The sequence below is a fragment of the Sturnira hondurensis genome, unplaced genomic scaffold (genome assembly GCF_014824575.4).
Source record: "Sturnira hondurensis isolate 20B ecotype Veracruz unplaced genomic scaffold, ASM1482457v3 Scaffold0001547, whole genome shotgun sequence".
In the NCBI taxonomy this organism is placed as follows: Eukaryota; Metazoa; Chordata; class Mammalia; order Chiroptera; family Phyllostomidae; genus Sturnira; species Sturnira hondurensis.
In genome coordinates, this window is record NW_028074178.1 from 104558 (window position 1) to 128449 (window position 23892).

The window sequence follows — 23892 nt, forward strand, 5'->3', positions numbered from 1 at the left end:
AGGGAAGTTCACACCCAGAACCAAAGTCTTGCGAACGCGCCGCAGCTCGGAAGCTCAGACGGCCAGAGACCCCATAAGCCCGCGGGAGGTCCCAGAGTCAGGCTCAGGTGAAGACCTGGAGAAACCCTAAAGGGGAGAGGCACCCAGGCAGAGTTCAGAGACCTTGAGGGGCACAGGAGCGCCCCCCACCCCCACTCCCGTCTTTGTCCCTCCTCCTCTGGTCACTCCTGCCGGCCGCTGTCCCCTGCCCCAGGCGCCAGCCCCGTGCGCCCGCCCGGGCTGCCCTCGGCCGCCACTTCCCAGCTGTGACGCGGGCGCTCCTTCCACACCAATGGGGCCGCGGCGCCGACGGGCCCTGCCCCTCCCCCTGGAAGGTGTGTCCCTGGTTTCCTCACCTGAAACTTGTAGGAGAACCAGGTCCCTCCCTCGCGGCCGGGCGGGGAGGGGCGGGCGCGGGCGCGGGTGGGGCGGCCGAGGCAGCCGGGGCCTGCGCTAGGGACGGCCGGCCGGCGCCTGGGATCTGGAGGGACCCCTGTGCGGGACAGCATGTGACATTGCCCAGGTGGGTGCCCTTCCCCCCTCGCAGCTCCTGGCCCCGGGAGGACGGCTGGAGCGCCCCGGCGGAGGTGAGGGAGGGACGCCAAGGACCGGGAAGCTAGGCCTTCACCCTGGGGCCGGCCCCTGCCAGGTCCCCAGACGCAGGCTCCGGAAATGGGGGGGCTGGGCAGATGGGCAAAGTACGGGGCGTGGGGCTGAGTGTCCTGGTCAGGAAGAGGAGGGAAGCTGGAGGAAACGCTCTTGCCCGAAATACTCGCTTCCGGCCTAGTCCCGCCTTGGAAATGGGCACCCTGCCCCGAGATGTTCCCCAGGCCAATAATAAAACTCTTCAAAGGCTGGGTCCCCTGAAAGCTAATCCCTGTAATGAGGAATAACTGAGGCTCCCTCTGTGGACCTATTCCCCACCTGCAGATGTTTCATTGTCTCCTCTTTGCTAACTAGGCCTGGGCCTTCCTTCACTTACCTTCCCACGGCTTCACACATTGTGTCTAAGTCCTTACCCCTGCCCTTCTGGCCTGGGTGCTTTCACCTGTAAAGTGAGTTCTGTCCTCCTCCCCTTATTCCCCACATCTGGGGAATAATTCCAAAGCTCCGTGTCCATCACAATATTGTATTGGGAACTTGGGGAGGTGGGAAGGGAGCTGTTTAGAGTTAGGGGTGAGGGGGAGGCCTCTAGGTCTGAGCATCATGTAAAATTGCCTCCCAGGAAGACGGGCCTTCAGAGAGCCAGTCCTGTGGCCCCTGGACATTCAGATCTCGGTCCCTCTCCCCTTCCTGGAACTTGGGTTCCCCAGACTGACTTGCCCTCCTGTCTCCCAGAAGTGAACTCTGGCCAGGACTCCCGTCAGACTGAGGGAAAGGGGTGTGTCAAACAGAGGAGGGAGAGAGAGAGAGCTCTTCCTTTTCCAGTTTCTTTCCTCCTTTGCTCCCCCCACGGCCTTCCAAGGCCCTGTGTCTACTCCAGAAGCCCCAGCTCTCAGCTGAAAGGCGCAGGATGTGGCCCTTTTCCCAGACTCCTCCTTCTCTCTGCGCCCAGCATGACAAGAAGCTCCTGGCCTAGGTAGGTCCTAGGAAAATGAGGGCCTTTCATAACCAGTCTGTGGGCCTGAAACTGAAGCCATGTCTACTGAGGGGGCTCTTGGGAGGGTGGGGCTGGGAAGAGGAAGGATGTGGGTGTCAGTTTTGAGTGAGACTGTCTGGCAGGAGGAATGTATGTCATGATTGTGGTAGGGAAGGGAGAGGGGGTCAGGAGGTGGGCAAAGGAATCCCTCCTGGGAGGAGACGGCAGTGTGTCTAAACTTAGTCCAGAGTCTTCAGGCGTTAGGGGTCCCTGGGGCGGATGGCTGCCCACAGTGCGGTCTGTCTGAGGTTGTCTGTGGCCACATCAACACGGCGTCTGTGGAAGAGACGAGAAGGTGTCATTTGTGGTGTCTAGAGTGGTTAGTCACTGTGGTGTGGACAAGAATGGGCCCCTCACAGGGTCACGGGTCGAACAAGAGCTGTGTTACTCAAGTGTCCGTGGGGCGGACCAAACAGGTGTAGTCAGGGGTTGGTCACTCACCGCGTCTGTGGAGTGGACAGGAGCTGGTCACTTCTAGTGTCTACAGGTGGGCCAGAGCATCTGGTCACCTTCAGGGGTTGTGCTGAGGACACTCACATTCTCCGTGCGGATGGCAGTGGGGCCACAGTGGGCTTGTGGGGCACATGTCCGCATGCCACGCATGTTTGGTGGGCGCCCATCAGGCCTACAGGGCAGTGAATACTGCGGCGTTTTCAGACACTGGGAACTACATGAAAGAGGGTTATGACAGTTTCACTGGGACAGTGGGGCTTCCCTAAAGTGGATGGGACACAGGGCTTTGCAGTTGCTTTTTACATCTTTGTAGTGTTCGTATAGCTTATTTCAACCTCTCTGTAGCCTCGGGGGCAGCGGTGTCAGCACTGAGTAAAGGCATCCACCTGTGTGGAGTCTCATTTTCTACATCAGAATGAGAACAGATCTTCTGGTTCTGGGTACTTTCCTAAGGCCGGCAGCAGTCTAGATGCTACCGTGTGAATTCAGAAGTGCCGTGATCCCGAGTATTTCAGTGACTTGGGGCATAGCTCCGAATGTTCGAAACCACCGCTGCTAAAAAATCCAGGGAGCTGGGCCCTCAGAGTTGCCGTCGGTGGCAGTGTGGGCCGGAAGGAGACGGGGCAGCACAGTGCAGGTGTGGGGCAGGGGGCTGTCTTTGAAATGCAGTCTTATGTCTGTGGGCTAGAAATGGACAAAAGCCCAGGTGTTAGGGACGCCAAGGGAGATACTGAGCTGTGTCAGACACTGTGTTAACAGGGTGACTTGCAGCTTTGTCTTGAAAGAAGTCTCACGTGGATATACATGGACAGGGTCAGCTGCCACGGTCTTTACCTGTGCTGGGTTAGTAATAGCCGCCCCCCGGGGGATAAAGGGGTGAGGAGGCCACTCTCACACAGTGGGCAGTGCAGGAGCTGCCTCCTGGTGTTTTCGCGTGAGTCAGCCAGGCTTTAGGGATTTCCTTTAGCTGTGCCGTGTTCCAGGTTTGCAGTGCCTGCATGCAAGAGGATAGGGCAGGGTCAAGTATAAGGGGCTGAGCCAGTGACCTCCAGTATTTCCAAACGGGTCAAGATAGTGTCAGCAACAGTGTCAGCGGGGTTGCGGGAGGCAGGCATGGGTGGTGTCCTGAGCATGGAACTGGAGATGGCCATCAGCACGTGGTATGTGCACAGGTAGCAGAAACAGGCTCAGAGTTTCCGAGACCGCTTGTTTTGAGGACACAGCAGAGTATATGGGTGTAGGGCCAGGACGGTGGGGTGGGGAGCTGGCCGGGACTTCAGGTTTAGTTACGCTGTTCCTGAGGCAGGTGCGAACCAAGAATCACAAAGTGTTTATGTCCAGCAAGCCTGTTATTTACCGTGTGGTTGAGAAAATCGGGTCACGTCACAGTATCCTCTGCAGTGATTAATTATAGTATTTTGTCCTTAGGGCTAGATAGAGGGGACGAATCTGGCACCCTGTCAATTCACCGGAAAAAGATATAAAAGCCTCCCTCCTTTTTTCTAAAGATTTTGTTTATTTATTTTTAGAGAGAGGGGAAGGGACAGAGGAAAACATCAGTGTGTGGTTGCCTCTTGCACGCCCCCTACTGGGAACCCGCAACCCAGGCCTGTGCCCGGACTGGGAATCAATTCGGTGACCCTTTGGTTCACAGGCTGACACTCAATCCACTGAGCCACACCAGCCAGGGCTAAGAGCTCTTCTCCATAAGTATGCTTACATTAGACACAGTGGGTTTTTGCCCCATAAAGATGGTATCTGTGCCTCTAGGGTGGCCAGGAACTTGTCACTTGTCACAATCTGCAGGGTGTCTAGGGACCTGCTTATTTGGTTATGTCAGTCTCTATTGTGTAGAAACTGCAAGGTTGGCTCATCATGTGCGTGCACATGCACACACACATGCACATCTGTGTGGATGTGTGCTTGTGCAAGCATGCGTGCACATGTAGTACCTCAGCAGGACAGTAGGCGGTTTGGGTGGCGGGCCTCCACGTGAAGCCTAGACCAGGCAGGAAGGCGCAGGGCCAGGTGCAGCTGTGGGTCCCACAGGCACTGGAGGTCTTCTGAAGGCTGGTGACCTTCTGGCTTTCTCATACCTGAACTTCTGGTTGCTGGGTGTGGACTTGTCAGAAGACCTTGGTCTGAGTTCACTTGTGCCATTTGCGTAGCAAATCTGAGTGTCCAGATTCTCGGACCTTCAGCTTCCTCATCTGTGGCTCCAGTTGAGTTTCTGTCTCTCTCTAAAGGTCCTTCTAGCTCGTAAGTCCTGTACTTCTCTCCTACACTCTCTCTCTCATCAACAATAATTACAATCCCTCACATTTCTATGGTCCTTCAATTTAACAATGCACTTTGCACACTATCTTACTTAATTTTTATGAGAACTCCTTGCAAAGGAAGCGTTTTATCCCCCTTTTTTAAGGTAAGAAAAGGGATGTTCAAGTAAATGAGAGGATTTTCACCAGTGTTTTAAAATCAGCAAGATAACAAAAAAGGCAGAACTAGAAATTGAACAACACCCTTTCAACTCTGCTTTCTTCTTGTCTTCGTGCATTCGTGCAATACTGAGTGGTTAGTATCGCAATGTGTGTGCCCTCATAAAGCTCACGGTCTGGCCCCCCAAATAGACGTTAAATGTGTAACCACAAGTGTGGTGAGTGTAAGAAAAGTAAAGAGCGTTCCAGGCAGAGCGGCAGCACGTGGGAAGGCCTCCGGCAGAGAGGCAAGCGAGCCAAGGGGCCCGAGAGCCAGTGATGTGTGGCGAGGTGTGAGGCCCTGAAGGCAGCAGGTGTGAACAACTCCTTTTACAGGTTAGAAAAACGAGGAAGGCATGAGCGTGAGTGTGCTTAAATGCTGGTGAGACGGTTCTAACAGGTGAAGGTGAGAGAGAGATGGCCCATGGGATGACCTCCCATTTGCAGGACGGCTAAAGGGGATGGGGCTCAATGAGGGGGGACCCCCGCACCGTCGGAGGGGGAGAGATGGAAAGAACTCAATGTCCATCGCTCTGAATTGCAAGAAATGGAAGCAATTCCTGTCCTCTGGTTTCTCGATACCTTGGGAAGCATTTGCTGGAGGTGAGAACCCGGGGCGGGAAGGTCAAAATTTTGAGAAGCCATGAGAAAGGTTCACCAGGTTGTTAGAGAGAAGGGGAAAGTGTGATAATGAGGGTATCCATTTTATTGACCTACTCGAAACAGGCAGCCTCTGTGTCCACTGAGGGTCTCATCCAGTCAGCCATTCTACATTACAATGGCTGCCTCTGCAATGGAAAATGAAATTGTTCATTAGGCACAAGGCTCTGCTAGACACCACGGGAGACAGGCTGGGCATGACCCAGACCCTGGGTAAAGGCGTGCACATGGCACCTTGCCTCCGACGCAGGCTCGGATGACTGGACGTGTTTTAATCCCCCATCGGCAGCTGAGGAGGAAGATCCCCCTTCCAACGTGGCTTCTTGGGCTATTAGACCTGGGGTGTGTTGCTCAGAGTGCCTGGGAGTTAAGTAGGACTGAGTCACTCATGGTGACCAGAGAGTAGACAGAGGGACACAATGAGACATAATTCCATCTAGACACTAATGGCCACTGGAGCTCTTGGGACTCTGACAACCACTCTGACAACCGGACTCTTAACATCCCCGATGTAATCACTCATCACCTGTGTCCCACCCCCAGACTGCAGGCTCCGGGACATTGTCCTGTTCACTACTGAATGCCCTGCACTTGAAAGGGTCACTTGCTAAATGTTTATGAAATGGACAAATACATGACAAGTGGGTGGGTTTTTTTTTTTTTGGATTGTATTTATTTTTAGAGAGAAGGGCAGGGAGAGAGAACAAGAAGAAAAGGAACATCAGTGCGTGAGAAAAGCATTGAGCAGTTGCACGCGCTCCAGCCAGGGCCTGGCCCCCAACTCTGGCATGCGTCCTGACGGGCAATCAACCAGAGACCTTTCGCTTGGCCTGCCGATGCTCAGCTCACTGAGCCATGCTGGCCAGGGCCAAAGGACAAGTTTTTGCTTATTTTGTTGGGTAGCTTTTGTCTCCAAGAATGACTCTGGGGAGCCCAGGATGTGTCCCACTCTCGTTCCCCATGGTCTGCCCCTCTGACAGACAGCAGAGCAGTGAAGGCAGCAGAGGTGGTGACACCTTGTCTGTTGTTCCTCTTTAGGGTTCAGCCCCGATGGAGGCTGAGGAGCCCCGACACGGAGCATCGGCTCCCATCCCTGCCACAGCGGAATTCACCGGGACCCCTGAAGCACTCATGAGAACCAGCCAGACCCCCACCATGGGGTCCGAAGCTCAGGAAGGCCAGGAGCCATCTTGTAAGTGGGCAGAGGGGCACCGGCTCGTGGAGACCCAGCAGCGGGATGTAAGAGATGAGACTGACTATGGAACGCAGAGCGTGACCTGCGACCCCCAGGAAGGCCCTGTGGATGTGAGGACCAGCCAGGAAAACCTTGCGGCTGAGGCCTGGGCCACGCCAGAGTGCCAGGAGGCAGAGTCCCCGAGCCCGGCAGCCAGCCAGCCCAGGACTGCGGCTTCGCTGGTGTGCCAAGCCTGCCCTGGCGGGGGGGACCATCTGCCCATGGTCCTGGTACCCAGCGAGCTGAGCAGCACACTGGAAGGCGAGTCAAGACCAGAGCTCCCTGCTTTGATGCTGGGGGCTGGCCACGCAGAGGTGGATGAGGAGGCTTCCCCACGTGGCCCTGTTCGGGCCTCAGGTCCGCCTTCCCATGAAGAGTGCCCTGCAGAGACCATCCTGCTGCCTGGCTCCGAGGGCGGGACCCTCAGGAAGGGGAAGGATCTGCAGGGGGCTGAGGGGCCAGAGATGCAGGGACAAGAGGAAGTGGGCTGTCAGGTGGGGGAGCCTCCGAGGGAAGCTGTGTGCTCTGTCGGGCTTCTTGGGGATCAGGACCAGGTGGGGGAGCAGGTGAATGGTGTGGAGGGAAGACAGAGGCAAAAACAGGTGCAGATGCAAGATGATGCCATGCCTCCGAAACAAGAAGAAAGGGAGGGGCTTAATGCGGAACGGGGGGGTCTGCATTGTGATGAGTGGCGTGGGGGCACTCGGGGCCAGGAAGACCTAGAGGTGGGTGAACAGAAGAAGAGGGAGTTCAGGGGCCCGGAAGAGGGCAGGGTGGATGCACAGGACCTGGAGAATCAAAGCTTAGCAGGGAGATCAGTGAATGTACCTGGAAGGCAAGGGCATCAGGGTCTGCCAGGGGAACTGATGCTGGAGGAAGAGGAGGAAGAGGAAGAGGAAGACAAGGAGGTGGAGGATTGGGATGGCGCTGTGCTGTGGGGAGAGGAGGCAGAGAGGAGCACAGAAGAGGGAGACGAGTCTGGTGGCCCCCCCACCCTGGCTCTGGCAGCCCCCGAGCCCTCTGCTCTCCGTGGTGACCTGTTTCCAGACACCTGCCGTGCCACACCCAGGGTTCCTGGGACCCAGACAGAGCTTCCCGCTGAGCGACTGCTTCCCGTAGCTCTGACTCCCACCCTGGACCCAATGGGACGTCCCCATCAGCCCATTTCTTCAAGAAGCTCCTTTTCTACTGCGGGGTCACCTGACCAAAACACAGTTCTGGACAGCCAGCAAGAGGGAACCGAGCTGGGGACCAGGGCAGTATCCAGCAGCGGGGCTGAGGCGGCCTCTAACAGCACGTCTGAGACTCCTCCGTGGACGCCAGATTCTGCGCCCGTCACACCCATGGCAGTCTCCACGGGCACCACTGCCTCCCCATCAGCCAGTCCTCCAATCGCCATCCCGGGGAAAAAGGCCTCTCGTGCTTCATGTTCTCCAGAAACCTCCACAGCCTCCTTCTCCATCAGCAGCCCGTCTCCCGGTGGGGCTTCCGAGACCCGCCCAGCCACCCTCCTCCGCTCCCCCTCTGCAGAGGCCATGGTGGACCCCGGTGGCAGCTCTGACTGCGCCGGCCCCCAGAGCCCCCTGGCCAGCTTCCCAGGGGCCGTCGTCCCCCACCTGAGGAGCAACTCCTTCCCAGGCTCCCGGAGGACACAGCTGACTCAGGACCTCGAGGGAATATCCCTTTCCTTCTCGCATTCAGAGCTGCCCCAGAGGCCCCCCAAGCCTGCCGCCCTCTGTGGCTCTGCGATCTCAAGAAGGGACAGGAAAAGCAGTTGGCACTGCAGCGTTATTCCAGAAGCCTCCCGTTCCTCGTCTGCTCTGGGGCAGGACTCTGGAGAATTCCCTTCCAGTCCAGACAGGCCCAGCAGCCCCTACGGCCACCATCCCTGGGGCTCCGCCCATGCGGCAGCCTTTGCCCCAGGGTCCCCTGCCTATGGCTCTTCGCCCCCCCTTGCCTTTGTAGATGGGAGGTTCCAGGAGCCCCCACCCCCTGCTCTCCCGGAGAAGCGGCATGGCCACCGCAGTGGGGCGGTCCCCACACTGAGGCAATGCAGCTGCCCTCCTCCATCGGCCCCAAGTCCCTGGCCGCGTGGCCCCCGCAAAGGCCCGCTTCCCGAAGTTCCTGACCCCCTTGTGGCAAGGCAGTACCGGCCGCTGCCCTCTACCCCAGACCAGGCCCCGCACACTCAGACCTCTTTCTCCACAAGGCTGAGATACAACAAGCCATTACCCCCAACCCCTGACTCGATCCAGCCCCGCCATTCTCTTCCTCTTGATAACAGCCCAAGGGTCTCCCGGCCCCCTCGCCCTGCCCCCGTTGCAGAGGCTCTCACCGAACCACCCCCGCTGCCCCCGAAGTCCCGGGGGAGGACCAACAGTGTCCAGGAAGCACTCATGAATTCAGGGGGCCAAGCCAAGTCGAGGCCTGTTGGTCAAGAGTGGACAGTCTCCAGCCCCCACTCTGCCGGACGGACCTCCTGGCCGCCAGCCGTGAGCAGATCAATGGACTCCTTGGCTCCCACCGGCAGAAGTAAGAGGGAAGTGTCCCCTGGCATGGCTTTCAGCAACGCGCCGGGCTTTCCGAGTCCCTCTTCCCCAACCTCGCCCTGGATCCTCGGGGTCCAGGGACCTGCCTCTGGAGAACCAGGGCTCTCAGGAGTGGCAGAGGTCCCCGCCAGAGGCTCTCTAAGAAGAATAGCCCCTCGGGAAGAAGCCAATGACTTGAGGAGGTCGGAGCTCGGTCAATCGAGGCAGCCTGAAAAACCCAGCCATCCCCACCTGGAGAAGGCGTCCAGCTGGCCCCACAGAAGGGACCCAGGGAGGCCGCCACAGGGCAGCAGTGGACAGACTGAGGCCTCTGTTGAGGCCTTGAATAAGCCCAAGGGCTGGCATCGGCAGGGCCTGCGCAGGCCGTCCATCTTACCCGAGGGCGCTCCAGGTAAGCAGGGTGCCCTCATTGGGCCAGGCTTTCCGAAGCTCTTAGCACATCCAGCATCTGTGCCCGGGGCTTCTCCTGTTGCCCTCACTGGCTTCACTCACCTGTGTGTCCAACCCCAATACAGGGAAGCCTTGGAAAGCCTCTCTGAGCCCACCAACGCCCTTGCTTCTCCTTCCCCTCCATCTCCATCTGCCACGTCACCTCAGTTTCCTGTCCTGTGTATCTGTTCCCTGCGGTTGTCTGGACACCGCCCCCCTCCCCTGGCACTCCCCACTTCCCAGCTCTCCACACCTGCTTGGTGTCCTGCTCACAGTAGAGCAGACACCCTCTAGTTGTCCAGCTAATGGTGTGTCCAAACCTGGCCGGAAGGTCCTCCAATGCTTTCTACTTTGACACTCTGCTCCATCCCAGGTTCCACCCCCCCATGCCTCCATCTCCCGAACCAGGTCTCACCTTCTTCTGCTCTCTGTGAGTGTCCCTCTGAGACCTTAGTCACCCCACCCATTCCCATTTTCAGATACAAGAGGCCCAGCCATGGAAAGGTCCTTCGGCTCCTCAGACACCATCATTTTTCGGTGAGTCACCTTCTCTCCCGCAGGCACACTTCTTCTCTCTTTTCGTAGGGTTCTGAGATTTCTATTAGTTGACAAGGGTTCTGAGACCCTGTCTCTTCCAGGAGTTAGAGGAAAACCCCCAGGATTCCAGGGTAAGGAGACCCTCGATCCACCTGGTTTTGTTACCTGAGTCCTAATTTTCCGTCCTCCTAAGCCTTTCAGCCATGAACCAGCCCCCTTGTAGAAGATCAACATGACGTCCAAAAAAGCTCCCGACTGCCCCAACGTGGGTCAGGCTACAACTCGCTCCCCCAGGGGCCTTGGCCCTGCCATCCCAGCACGTGTCTCAGAGGTCAGAGATGACCTCATGCACAGTCCCCAAGGCCTCTCGGTGTCTAATGGCCAGCAAGCATCCCTTCCTTGCTCCACAGGGAGAAGAAGCCAAAGGAGATGGTGGGAGGCTTTTCAAGACGCTGCTCAAAGCTCATCAACTCCTGTGAGTACCTTGAAACAGATCTGTAGATGCTCGTGGGTTCCTGCCCGGGACGGGAGGGGGCTGGAGAGGGTCACAGTGGGGAAGAGGAAGGGGCCAAGTCAGACGGAGGCGGTCTGGTGGCCTCTGTCTGTCTGTGCTGGAATGCCCCACTCCCTAATCTTCTCCCTCCCCCACGCTTCTTTGCCCCACCAGCCCAGCTGCTGTACCAGGAGTACAGCGATGTGGTTCTGAACAAGGAGATTCAGAGCCAGCAGCGGCTGGACGGCCTGGCCGAGGCCCCTGGGCTCGCCTCCCCGCGGCAGCCCCGGAGAGCCCTGGTGCCCTCCGAGTCCTACCTGCAGCGCCTGTCCATGGCCTCCAGGAGTTCCCTGTGGCAGGAGATCCCTGTGGTGCGCAACAGCACGGTGCTGCTCTCCATGACCCACGAAGACCAAAAGCTGCAAGAGGTACCGGGCAGGGCCCGGGGGGAGGGGCAGGGGCAGGGGGCAGGGGGGAGGGGAATGGGAGGGAAAGCATGTCATTTGTCACGTCCTCATCTCCCGCCGAGCACGAGTGTAGCGGCATACACTGGTGCGTGCCGTCTCGGAGGGACTCCGCTCTCTGAAGGTCACCACCATCCTGCCTCTCCACTTTCTAGAGCCACGGGCCATCTGCTACTACCTATTACTGGTTCCGACTCACACCAGGGGGCCATGCCTCTGGATTGGGTGGGGGGGATGTGGAATTAATCCCACCACTACTGTTTCGGGCGAGACTGAAATTTCTCTCTTTGACCAGGGCTTCAGCCCCCACTAAAGGGTTCCTCTTTAACCAAGGCACGTCCAGAGGCCGTTTGTCAGGCCCCTTGACGACTGAGTGCCCCTTGCTCCTGTCCTGTGGCCTGAATGCCCATCAGTCTCTGCTTGGTCTTTACTCCCCAAAGCAAGACTGTGGTAGAGGCTGCGTGTCTGAGGTCAAGTGACTGCCGGTAATAGCTTACTCATGGAGAGGTCCTCTGACGGTCAGTCTGAGATGTGGGACAAGCCCGGCTTCCCGGGAAGACAGCACAGCCCAATGGAAAGGCGTCACGGAAAGCTGTGGAAGTGTGTGGGTTCTGGATGGAATGACCTGGAGCGAGCCCACTTTCACACCTGCTACTGCTTTAACTCCGGCCACGTGACATGCCCTTTCTAAGCTTCTGTTTCCCCATTTGTAAAACGGCATTGCGATGAGGTACCGGGGGAGTTAAAAAAGAAAAAGATAAGTTTCTAATACCTAGTAATCGTTCAAAGAATGTATACAGGTTTAATTGGTAGTCGGGCCGATGCGGGTTTGAAGCCTGGCTGCACCGTTTACTGGCTGTGTAAACTTAGGCAAAGTGTATTAAACGTCAGTTTTCTCATCTAAAATTTGAGGATAACGAATACCTACCTTTCAGGGCTGCCGTGCGGCTTGGGCGAAGTAACACATATCTAGCCGTTAACTTGGTGTGTGGAACTGAGTTTGACAAGTGTTAGTCAAATACTATACTGCCGTGCTCTCCCCTTCAGAGCTGGGAAGGAGACCAATTTGGCCCGAGGGACTCATGGATTAACGATGGTTTTCCCAAGTCAAACAGAGACAGGTGTAAGTTTTAGGATTTTTGAAGCTTAGACTTGGGGACCCTGTTCTGACTTCAATGTTTAAAGCATTGAGGAGCATGTTTGAAAATCCTTCCCCTGCTGTAGATCTGTGGACCCGGCAGTGGGGAGATGGGGTGAACCCCGCTCTCCTTCTGTATCTCCGGCTCACCCGAGAGTCCGCTGGGGCTTCGGGCCCGCCCAGTCTCACGTCCCAAGCAATTAAGCCCCTGAGCCTGGGAGCATGTATGTCTCTCATCAAAGAACGCTGCTGGGGTCTCTCAACGTGCTTTCCCGGCTCCACTTCTTTGGGCTGTCACTACATCTTTGGGAGGTGGGGGTCACGTTCCCGGTACGAAACGAGGAAACAGGTTCCGGGAGGTTCAGTGAGCCACCCAGAGCGGTAGAGTGGGAATGCTGGGGTGGGACGCGAGCGAGCCTCCCGTGTCCGGGTTCAGTGTGGTCGTGCGGGAGGGCCATCTGGCTGTGTCGTTGGTTCTCCAGGTCAACTCCATGTGCACGCGCCTTCTTTCTCTGTTCTAGCCACTCATCTGTCTTGGACCTGAGTGCTTGGACAAGAGCATAATCAGCCCAGCTGGCAGGGTCAGGGTCGTGGGTCATTGCACCCCCCCTGCCCCCAGCTGGAACCTCAAGTGCTGGAGGATTTCCATGAAACCACAGCAGCACCGTCTTGTTCTCAAAAATCCTGCTTCCTTCCACTTCTCCTCCAACCCCAAATTGCCTTCATCCCCTAAACTTGGTCCTCTTTCAGAGTTCTCTGGCTTGGGAAGTGACGCCATCATTCACCCAGTCACCGAACTCAAAAACCGGGGCATTAGTGATGACTCTTCTTGCTCTTTTGGACCCCTTTTCCAACAGATAACCAAGTCCTCCCCTGTAACCCCCCGAATAACCACGAAACTGGCCACCTATCTGAACGGCTGTTCAGCCCTGCGTCTCTCACGTGATCAGTCTCCTACAGTGGCCCCCCCGCCCCTCCTAATCTGTTCTCCACCCTGCGCTTAGGAATATGTTCATGACCCAGTCATTCATTCCCCTCTATACAGCCTCCTTTGCTTTCCCGTGGTCTCGAGTCCAAACTTCTTCACATACCTCCAGTTCTCTGCTCCGTTTGCCTCTCCAGCATCATCCCCTGTCCCTACTTTAGTGTGAGATTCCAACAACCCACAGCTCCAGTTTCTGGAAATCCTCCTGTTCTCTTACACCTCTGGGGGCTTGCACAGGTGCCCCCCCCTCCGTCTCCACACTCTCCCACTCCCTCGCTATCAGGTTGGGGTCCGGGGTGACGGTGAGCGACAGAAGGACCGGTCTTGCTTGTCACCGTCCCCTGAAAACACACACCAGGGACTCAACATGGTTTCTAATTAAGCTTCCTCCTCTCCGACCCCCTAGGCCAAATTTGAGCTGATCGTGTCGGAGGCCTCATACCTGCGCAGCCTGAACATAGCTGTGGACCATTTCCAGCTCTCGGCACAGCTCCGGCCCACCCTCACTAACCAGGAACACCAGTGGCTCTTCTCTCGGCTACAGGATGTGCGTGACGTCAGCTCCACGTAAGAGCCCTCCTCCGCCACATAGCACCCCTGCAGCCTCGCTGTCTTTAGCCTGTACGCTGAAGATGAGGGGGTAATGGATGGACAGATCCATTGGTACATGGACAAATGAATGAGAAATGCCTCCTGGGAGGAAGTTTTGGATGTCCTGTGGGCAGGCAGTGCGTTGGAGATGAGATTCGGGAAGCATCTAAGGATTAAAAAAGTAGAACATGTTAAAAACAAACAAACAATCAAACAAACAAGAGATGGAATATGGGGGCCAGAGAGTTATGCACAGCACGGGGCTCGGAGCCAAGGGCAGTCGATAGTTGCTGTTTGCTGACTCAGGGATGTCACAAGGTCAAGGTCGAGCAGGGGCCAGCCAGCGGCTCCCTTGGGGCCGGCGGGTCTCAGGAGACTTGTTTGAATACTGCGCAGGTTCCTCTCAGACCTGGAGGAGAACTTCGAGAACAACATCTTCACCTTCCACGTGTGCGATGTGGTCCTGAACCATGCCTCCCACTTCCGCCGGGTCTACCTGCCTTACGTCACCAACCAGACCTACCAGGAACGCACCTTCCAAAATCTGCTGTGAGACCTGAACCCCGTTCAACCCCCACGTGGGCCCGGCAGTGACCTTGTACCCAAACCTCCAACCCCTGCCCCAGAGCACATGCTCTTGGCCCCCCGCCCGGTGGGTCTCAAGCCCCTTCCAGACCGGAGGCCCTCAGCCATTCCAGCTAGGCCCTGGGCACACAGGGTCCCACCACTTTTTCCCGACCCACCGACACTCAGTGGGGTGCCTTCACTGTGCCCCCCCATTCCCTGCCCCCTCCTTACCCGAGGCTCGCTGTCTGGGCAGGAACACGAACAGCAGTTTCCGCGAGGTCCTGGAGAAGCTGGAGAGCGACCCCATCTGCCAGCGCCTGTCCCTCAAGTCCTTTCTGATCCTGCCTTTCCAGCGCATCACCCGCCTCAAACTGCTGCTCCAGGTACCAACGCCACCCGGGACCTCTGCCCTCAACTGGGGTGGGGGGGAGGGGGGAGGGAGGGGTGATTTCAGGCTTCTCTCTGCCACTGCACCCCGAGGACAGGGTGAGCAGTCTCCCCCCTGCCCGCACCCTCTTCCTCAGGGTGAATTTACTACTGAAATGTCGTTCCTGGACTTCTCCCTTATCCCACCGCCCCTGCTTCCTGTTTGCCACCTTTCCCCCATCGGGCTGCTGTCCACTGTTTGTCCTATAGAACATTCTGAAGAGGACGCAGCCCGGCTCCTCCGAGGAAGCAGAGGCCACGAAGGCGCACCACGCCCTGGAGGAGGTAGGCAGCCCCCCCCACCACCACCCTTCCCAGGGAAGGCTNTACTACTGAAATGTCGTTCCTGGACTTCTCCCTTATCCCACCGCCCCTGCTTCCTGTTTGCCACCTTTCCCCCATCGGGCTGCTGTCCACTGTTTGTCCTATAGAACATTCTGAAGAGGACGCAGCCCGGCTCCTCCGAGGAAGCAGAGGCCACAAAGGCGCACCACGCCCTGGAGGAGGTAGGCAGCCCCCCCCCACCACCACCCTTCCCAGGGAAGGCTCCCCCTGCCCAGCCCCAGCCCCTCGCTGCACCCCACACCTCCCTCCCTCCCCACGGCCTCTTCTCCCGCCCAGAGCGAACGGCTCTCACTGCCACAGGCTCCAGATCCCATCTTCCTCTCACTCAGCCCGGGAGTGCTGATCCTGTCACACCAAGCATACAGCGTCCTTGAACTTTAACTCGAGACCACCTTCACGCAGTGCAAGCCTGGGAGAAAAGACCGCGGCTGTCACAGCTGCTGATTCTCCACTTCCTGCAGGCCGCGCAAAGGTCAAAGCCTCTAACCCGGCTCTCCCTCTCCCCTCCCCCTTCTCTCTGCTCAGCTGATCCGAGACTGCAATAGCAACGTCCAGAGGATGCGCCATACGGAGGAGCTCATCTACCTGAGCCAGAAGATTGAGTTCGAGTGCAAGGTGCGTGGGTCCTGCGCGTACTGCCGGTCACCTGCTAACACGGAGCCCTCTTGGGCTCACTGTTCCCTCCCGTGTTTAAGCCCACGTTTTCACGCCGCTGTGCTATCTTGCTTCATCCTCCGTGATTCCTTGTTAAGTGAGAAAGGGGTGGTACAGGACCGTGTGTCCTAGCTTCGGTGGAAAGGCAGGAGGGTGCCAGCCTGTACGTGTGCTTGCGTGTATGTACGTGACGAGACACGGGAGGCTACATAAGAAATGAGGGGCAGAGGTTACCTGAGGGGCAGGGTGTGCATTTGGGAACTGGGCAGACGAGAGAGAACTTACCGATGAAAGCCTTCATAAAAAGGTATAAATCGGTGCTTCAACCAGTGACTATTTTATCGTCTCCATCCAGCGTAACAAAGGTGATGGAAGATTGGATCCAAAGCCAGGGCCCAAACCTCCCATGCAAATGCAGAGCTACAGTGGACACGTCGCATTTAAATTCTAACTCAGAACAGATGTCATTCTTATCTCCTTGCTGGAGGGAACATCCCTTGTCCACATATCGATCATAGTTTCTGCCCTTATCTTTACCCAAATCCCAGCTCCAAGCAGATTCTACCTCGTTCTCCTTCATCTCATCCCCACATCTGGTTCCAGCAGCTCCTCTGTGTCTGTTTATAATCCAAGAAAGCACAGACGACGTCAGAACTGCCCGCATCTTTGAACTTCTAAGACACACACATACACACACTGTTCCCTGCTGCCTTTCATCCCGTGCCCTAACTGGGCTTCTCCTGTCTCCTTCAGTTCAGGCTTCTGGGGCTGAGCTTTCGCACGGGGTCACGACTCTGGTTTGGGCCATCGGTGCCTTCCGTTGCCTGGGCTGTGGGCTGGGTGGTTCTCAGAGAAACAGAGTCCAAGGGGATGGGTTCTGAGCAAAAGGGAAGGTGTGGGAGAGATGCTGGTCAGCAGCGCTTATGAGCAAGGGGCGGGGTGGGGAGGGGAGGGCGGGGCCAAGAGGAAGCCTCCTCGGCCTTGGGCCCTGTCGTGCCTGTGACACTGCCTTCTCCGTCCCCCTTGCCCCGCAGATATTCCCGCTCATTTCGCAGTCACGCTGGCTGGTGAAGAGCGGCGAGCTGACAGCCCTGGAGTTTAGCGTCTCCCCGGGGCTGCGGAGGAAACTGAACACGCGGCCAGTCCACCTGCATCTCTTCAATGACTGCCTGCTGCTGTCTCGGCCCCGAGAGTCAGTGATGGGAATGGGAGGCCGGAGCCCGGGGTGGGGGGGGGGGGGGGGGGAGGGGGGGGGGGCGGGGGGGGGGGGGGGGACACGGGAGAGACAAGAAAGGGGGACGAAAAGAGACCGAGAGGGATCGTGTCGCTAGAGGACTCCCTCTCCATGGCCCGGCCCATGGCATCCAGGTCACAGCACAGAAAGGAAGAACCACCCAGAGCCAAAAAGGGCGTCCCACCAAAGATGTCAAAAGGTCACATGGCAAGACGTGTACCACGTTACACAGAGCAAAGCGCAGCGAGTCAGCTGCCGCATTCTTGATCGGTCAGTCTGAGGTTCAGGTAGCTCAGCTCATCCTACCAGCCCGAAGAGGCTTAGCCAGTTCCAGAGCCTACGTCTGGGGTCCTAAGGGCCTCGGGAAGTTTATATTGGTTCTGTCTCTGTGACTCTTGAAAGTGCGGAAGTGTCTGTGAGACTAGATGCGTGGTTTGCCAGGCTAGTGACGGATCCCTGAGGACGCTGCAGCTACCATCTGGAGAGCACGTTAGCACCACTGTATGGTTGCCAGGAGAATTTGCAGGCTGCCCAGGCTGATAGGGTCAGGGGCTCGGGATCTGAAGCTGTGAGGGAGAACGCAGGATGACAACTCCAGGATCCAACTGAAACGCCTCATGTTCCGCAGGGGCAGCCGGTTCCTGGTATTTGACCACGCTCCCTTCTCCGCCATCCGGGGGGAGAAGTGTGAGATGAAGCTCCACGGGTCTCACAAAAACCTCTTCCGACTCTTCCTGCTGCACAACACCCAGGGCACCCAGTCCGAGTTCCTCTTCAGCACGGAGACTCAGTTAAGCGGGGGGCTGGGCAAAGGAGCTGGCGGTGGGGGGCGGTGCAGGGGCACCAGGAAACAGCCACAGTGCCATTTAGTCCACTCTGGACTGGGAGCATCTGCAGAGACACCCAGAGCCAAGGGCAAGCCCAAGAGACAGCAGTGGGTGAGGGTGTACACTCGCCACCAAGGCTCGGTGTCTATGGTGCTCCCTTTAGTCTGGAGGGACAGCGTCTGGCGGGTACCAGGAAGCAGATGGGCCTATGTGGAGTCACCAGAGAGCTGGATTACTGACACCCAGGAATGAATGTGCGCGTGTGAAAGCCAGAAGTTCCTCAGTGCTCAGGGCCAGGGGGCACGTGTGTGACTAAGACAAACACTGGGTGCCGTGGGCTTCCTCTCTTTCACCTTCCAACCCAGTCCTGTGTGGTGCAGAAACCCATAGCACTGAGGACTTTGATTTGCTCATCTTTTAAATAACAGTCAAAAATACACTTACACATACATGCATTTGGGGGAATATTAAAAAAATAATACCTAAAAAAAATCTTGTACGCAATGCCAATGAACAGCTAGAAGACTGTACCTGTTGTTATTTTTAAATCCTTACCTGAGGATATGTTTTTTTTTATTAATTTGAGAGAAAAACAATGATGTGAAAGAAAAACATCAATCAGTTGCCTCCTGTAAGCACCCTCCCCAGGGATCAAGCCTGCAACCTAGGCATGTGCCCTGACCAGGAACTGAACCTGCAACCTTTGGTGTATGGGACGTCACTCCAACCAACTGAGCCATGCCGACCAGGGCTATACCCGTTATTGATGTCATAAAAGATATACAAAATCTTTTCTTTAAAAACTTTGACATGTCACCTAATACCCTGAGGATCCTTGTGTTTCTGACACTTTTCGGTTTTGCCTTTTGGAAGACATTTCAGGGCGGGGTCAGTAATGATTGTCTTCACTTACGGTGAGAGCTTGTGCTCAGATGTCCCCTGTCACGTGATCAGATTGGCCCTGCGCTTTTTGGTCAGTGTCCCTGGAACAGCAACAGGGTCGGCTCTCAAGGACTCTGGTGTGTTTGGAGACTGAGGCCGAGACCTTTAGAAAATTACAAAGTGAGGCTGGGATCATATCCCATGACAGGAAGAGTTAGAAGGTATATCTCCCTGGTCTAATTAGGATTGCAGACTGATTTTTATCTCTGAGACATTCGGAGAAAAGAGGTGGCAGAGGCATGTTGGGAATTACTCGGTGACAGAATCTATGCTGAGATGGACATTTTGCTCGGTACCGTTCCCCAAATAGAAAATCTACCTGTTTACAACTGACGTTGACTTTACGCCCCCACTCGAAAACTATGAGATGAGACTAACAGGATAAACTTGGAAAGAGAAGGGGGGAAACAAAGGGTGACAAGATATTAATTTAGAGTTCAAGTTCAACATCCTGTCCGGTCATGGACTTTTGTCCTAGGTACCGTTGAACTAGACCACTTTGTGAGCTAGACAAGTCTTTCTCACAGTCACATTCATTTCCCATCATCCCCTCGCCCTACACCCCCTGAGCTCCCACTGAAGCAGGCCCCTGTTTTGTTTCCTCAGAAGTGAAAAGCTCCGATGGATCTCGGCCTTGGCCATGCCTGGAGAGGAGCTGGACCTTCTGGAGTGTTGTGGTGAGTGGGAGTTAGAGAGGAAGAGAAAACAGCAGCGTTCAGAGTCTCTGTTGGGAGGCAGGAATTTAGGACTGGGTGGCAACTCTGGGAGGCTCCCGTGAATGGCTTTTGTCCAGAATTTCAGGGCGGAAGACTGGCCACCGGGGCCTGAACACCTGGGATGCAGCTTCTTCAAACTGCCCATCACTATAGCGGTGTCTCATCCTCCCCCACCCAATATAATCCCTGCCTGGGGCAATAGTTTATTCTTTTTAAATATTTCGCCTCTTTAGTCTTACTATTTTTTCTTTTTTGGCCTGGATGTCACCTGCTTTAAGGCCTGAGGGAAGTAGGGGGAGAAAGTAGGGCTGTGACAGGCAGACAGTACCTCTGTTATGAGCACAGCCCTCCTGTTTGGAGGGTCTGAGGCTGTCCGCTTGCCCTAGGCTTCCAGGTTACTCACAGGCAGCCGCAGACACGCAGGCATTACGAATGCATCTGCATTCCCGCTAAGACAGGCTTTACGGGTCTCTTGTGAGGCCCACAGTTGTCCTCCAGCAAGGATTTCCTGCTCCGGATCCAAAAGGAACTGAACTCACAGGAAGGCTGGACCTTTGGTGACTCAAAAGAACAAACAAATACAAGGAAGTCTGGAAAGGGAAGTGGGAGCAGGAGGCTGTAAACTGAGTTGAGTTCTGTCAACTTGCTCACTGCGAGAGCCATCTGCTGGGTTTCAGCTCTGTGGAGCTTGGGGAGGGAGGCAAGGTGCTTAGCTGGTCCTCCTTCACTGTGACCCTGTGGGTGGCAGGTAGTCCCACGATGTCCTGTTGGCTTTCTGAGGGAGCTAGTGCCGTGCGGGGAAAGAACGAGCAATAAACCCCCGGGAGACGGAATGCTCGTGGGCCAGGAGTATTCAGAGATTTGTGCACCTTGAGCTTCAAAACCATAGGAATTTCCCCTGATTCACAAAAATAAAGAAACATAGGAAATCCAGAAATTTCAAAAGTCTTCTTGATCAGCCTAGCCCTGTACAGACGAGGAAATAAAGCTGAAGAGGACTGGCTGTGCCTTGGATCAGACCTGGAACCCCACCCGTTAAGTGTCTTCTGGGCCCGCATCGAGGACCTGGGAGGGAATGAAGATGGAGTCACAGACTCAGATTTTACAATCTTGTCGCAGACCCCGAACACATACACAAAACAGAACTGGGGTGCACGGCGTGGCTGAGACGATCAGTTTCGAAGGAGTGCAGAACTCACGGGGGGAATAAGGCATCGGGGATGTTTCAGGGGGAAGTGGGTAGAAAGTACTTGTAATAATGAGTCATAGAAGGTGTTCACAGCGTATTTCTCAATGCATCTTCCCTGGAGAAATAGAATTTTTGATTCATTTCAATTCTGGTGTTTCTATTTCCTGGTCCACCGTTTCGTTCCCTGGTAAAGAATGAGGACTTTTCCATGGGTCTCTTTGGTCTGTAACTTTCAAAAGCTCAACCTTGCTCAACCCCAAATCCTCCCAGCCTCCCCGCACCCCCCTCTTCTGGTTCCTCCTCCATGCCCTTCCTAACCCATCCTCTGGTTCTTCTCTCCCAAGACTCCCCACAAGTGCAGTGCCTCCGGGCCTACAAACCCCGGGAGAACGACGAGCTGGCTCTGGAGAAGGCAGACGTGGTCATGGTGACTCAGCAGAGCAACGATGGTAAGAGGGAGGACCCACGGGGCCTGGGCTGGTGTTGGAGGGCGGGACACTGTGGGTGGGTGCGTTCCTCTCCTACAGCTGCTGGGACAAAGTACCACACACTGGGCGGCATAAAACAATAGACATGTATTCTCCCGAGGTTTTGGAGGCCAACAGTCCAAAATCAAAAGTGTTGGCAGGGCCGTGCTCCCCCTAAAGCCTCTAGGAAGGGTCCTTCCTTGCCGCTCCCAGCTGATGTAGCTCCGGGTGTTGCTCAGCTTGTGGCGGCCTCACTCCAAGCTCTACCTCTGTCTTCCTTCTGTGGGTGTTCGTGCCCCAATTCCCCTTGTTCTACAAGGAAGGGCACCAGGTGTGTTGGACTAATGGCCCACTTGCCTCCAGGGCCTCAGTGTGACCTCATCTTAGCTTTCCTGTTGACATCTGCCTCAGCCCTATTCCCAGATAAGGGCTCGCTCTGGGGTGCTTGGGGTTAGGACTTCAACGTATATTTTGGCCGGGGGCGGGGGGGACACAATGCAGCCCATGAGAGTGGAGAAAGGACACGAAGGATCGGGCAGCTGTAGACTTTGCCAGACCTGGGGCAGCCAGGGAGGGTGAACTGGGAGGCCGAGTGCCCCATGCCCTGGGGCTGTGCAGTCCCCCTCAGCCCGCCTGATGGTTCAGAAATGCTTCTGGCAAGGGGGTTCGGGGGAACAGCGGCCGGTGTGTCCTGGATAATTCTTCCCACCGCCCTGTGCCCGCAGGCTGGCTGGAGGGCATGAGACTCTCCGATGGGGAGCGAGGCTGGTTTCCTGTGCAGCAGGTGGAGTTCATTTCCAACCCAGAGGTCCGTGCGCGGAACCTGAAGGAAGCCCACCGAGTCAAGACGGCCAAGCTGCAGCTGGTGGAGCAGCAGACCTAGCTCTTCTCGGGAAGGGCTCCCCGGAGCCTCGGGACACGGTGTTCTGGCGGAGGGCTGGCCCCCACAGCCGTGCAGCAGATGCCTTCTGTGGACCAGGAACTGGACTTTCTGAGAGCCCACGCACGAAATCCAGCTCCCGGTCGCCACTCCTGGACCTCCCTGCTCGTGCTTTGTGCTTTGTGGTAGGGGATTTCGAGGGGCTTTGCACTGGACCCTGGGAACCTTTTCTCATAGGAAAAGGGACCAGCGGGGCATATGCCAAGGAACTTGACTGCTTGTACCGTACAGTACCTGACACTCTGCTTCCAGGCAGCAGCTTCAGAGCTGACCAGAGTGTCCTTTGTGGCCATACGTTCAACAGGATCTAACCTCGGCCCACTGGAGGGAGGTATTTAAGGGAAATTAATACGTCAGGGGGGAGGGCCCACCTGGTGGCCCCTAAGGTACCTTCTAGCCCTAACGATTTTCTGTAATCATCGCAATGAGGTCAGCTGGTGGCAATGTGAGGGCAATACTCTCTCACTCTAATAAACTTGGCATTACTCCAGGCGTTTGCTCCTCAGAGCCTTGAGCACTGAACCAGGGTCAGGACGTGGAGTCCTGTGAGGCTTCCCAGATGTCTGATTCAGGTCGGGAAAGACCAAGGTGGCGTCTAGGTCATGGTGTCTGTCCTAGGTCATGGTGTCTGTGAACGCCCCCTGCTTCACAATTCCCCCAAATTTAGGCCGTTTCTCTGCTTAGCCTGGCCTGAGAGGTTGTATAAGAGATTAGGAGGGATTGATGAGTCATGCAAACTCTATCCAGACTTTCTTTTTCACGGAACTTTACAGGCTAGTATGGGTGGATTTGGAAATCCTATTCAAGACCATTCACGATGTTATGTATTTTTAAAAGATTTTATTTATTTATTTTTAGAGAAAGAGAGGGAGAGAAACGTGAATGCATGGTTGCCTCTCGCACACCCCCCAACTGGGGACCTGGCCCACAACCCAGGCGTGTGCTCTGACTGGGAATCGAACCAGCAACCCTTTGGTTTGCAGGCCAGCGTTCAATCCACTGAACCACACCAGCCAGGGCTGATTTTATATTTTAACTTGAATTATTGCGACGGTATCTCCCCAGCCGTTTGATCCTGTCTGTGAAAAGCAGCACACTGTGCTGGAGAGAGTCCTAGCATCCTGTAGGCAAGAGACCCATTGCCCAGTTACTGCCTGCCGTGACTCAGCCCATCCATCCCTCTTTCCTTAAGCGTGAAATGGGAGTCCTGTCTGGCTCCCGTGTGCTTATCTGTCCAGTCAGATAGCCCTCCTCTGTGGAAGAGCATCACCCTCTACGTTTTCTCCCCCTATACGGCCCTCACACAGCGGTTGTGTAGCCGTCATTTAGGCCTGGTCCTTCGAGTCCTTTCCTGGACCTTTACTTTCGCCTTACCTTTAGGGGGGCTCAGACATGAAACTGTGTTGCAGCTTCATACACACATGAGAATAATACTGCAGATGTGGTCCTATACCCAGGTAGTGATGGTCTGACATGGCGGGGTCACATGTGATGGCACATGTCATTTTTGGTCCATCCCCAAATGTAAGTTCGCTCGCTCGATCTTTAGAAAACTTATCACGATCATAATTAAGGTGGGACTAATATTCATTCATCCTGAACAGGTTGACACTACTACTCAACAGTCTAAAATGTCATGGTTTAGGAAGGTTCTAATGGAGTTTTTCACTATTTTCATAAAGCCGGCTTATTAATATATGCTATATTAATATGTATATATTATATGTAAACTAACAACTTTTTTCTTTACAGCAAAAACAGTAATGATAGTCCAAGTTATTTGTTTAACCTGGTATATGAATACTGGCCACGTGACTGAAACTGGGCTATGTCTAACCTTATATTTTCCAGGCAAATCTCAGTTAAAAGACAATGGTCTTTTTCTACCTGTCTTTAGGCC

The 23892-nt window shown here is 55.6% G+C and overlaps 1 protein-coding gene across 2 annotated transcripts; it reads left to right on the forward strand.

The window, feature by feature from the left end:
- The first annotated feature begins 278 nt into the window (after nt 1–278).
- ARHGEF5 (Rho guanine nucleotide exchange factor 5) lies at nt 279–22499 on the forward strand. Of its 2 annotated transcripts, none has more exons than XM_037030282.1 (15): nt 279–374; nt 6304–9439; nt 9957–10014; nt 10425–10489; nt 10682–10935; nt 13501–13661; nt 14082–14234; nt 14506–14635; nt 14889–14963; nt 15549–15638; nt 16712–16869; nt 17540–17701; nt 19287–19357; nt 20930–21034; nt 21778–22499. In XM_037030282.1, exons 2-15 carry the CDS (start codon nt 6316–6318, stop codon nt 21933–21935), a joined length of 4764 nt encoding a protein of 1587 aa, XP_036886177.1. In that variant the 5' UTR covers nt 279–374; nt 6304–6315; the 3' UTR covers nt 21936–22499. The 2 variants fall into 2 exon arrangements, with proteins under 2 accessions (XP_036886177.1, XP_036886169.1); XM_037030274.1 differs by lacking the exon at nt 279–374 and adding an exon at nt 425–562.
- Nucleotides 22500–23892: the final 1393 nt, after the last annotated feature.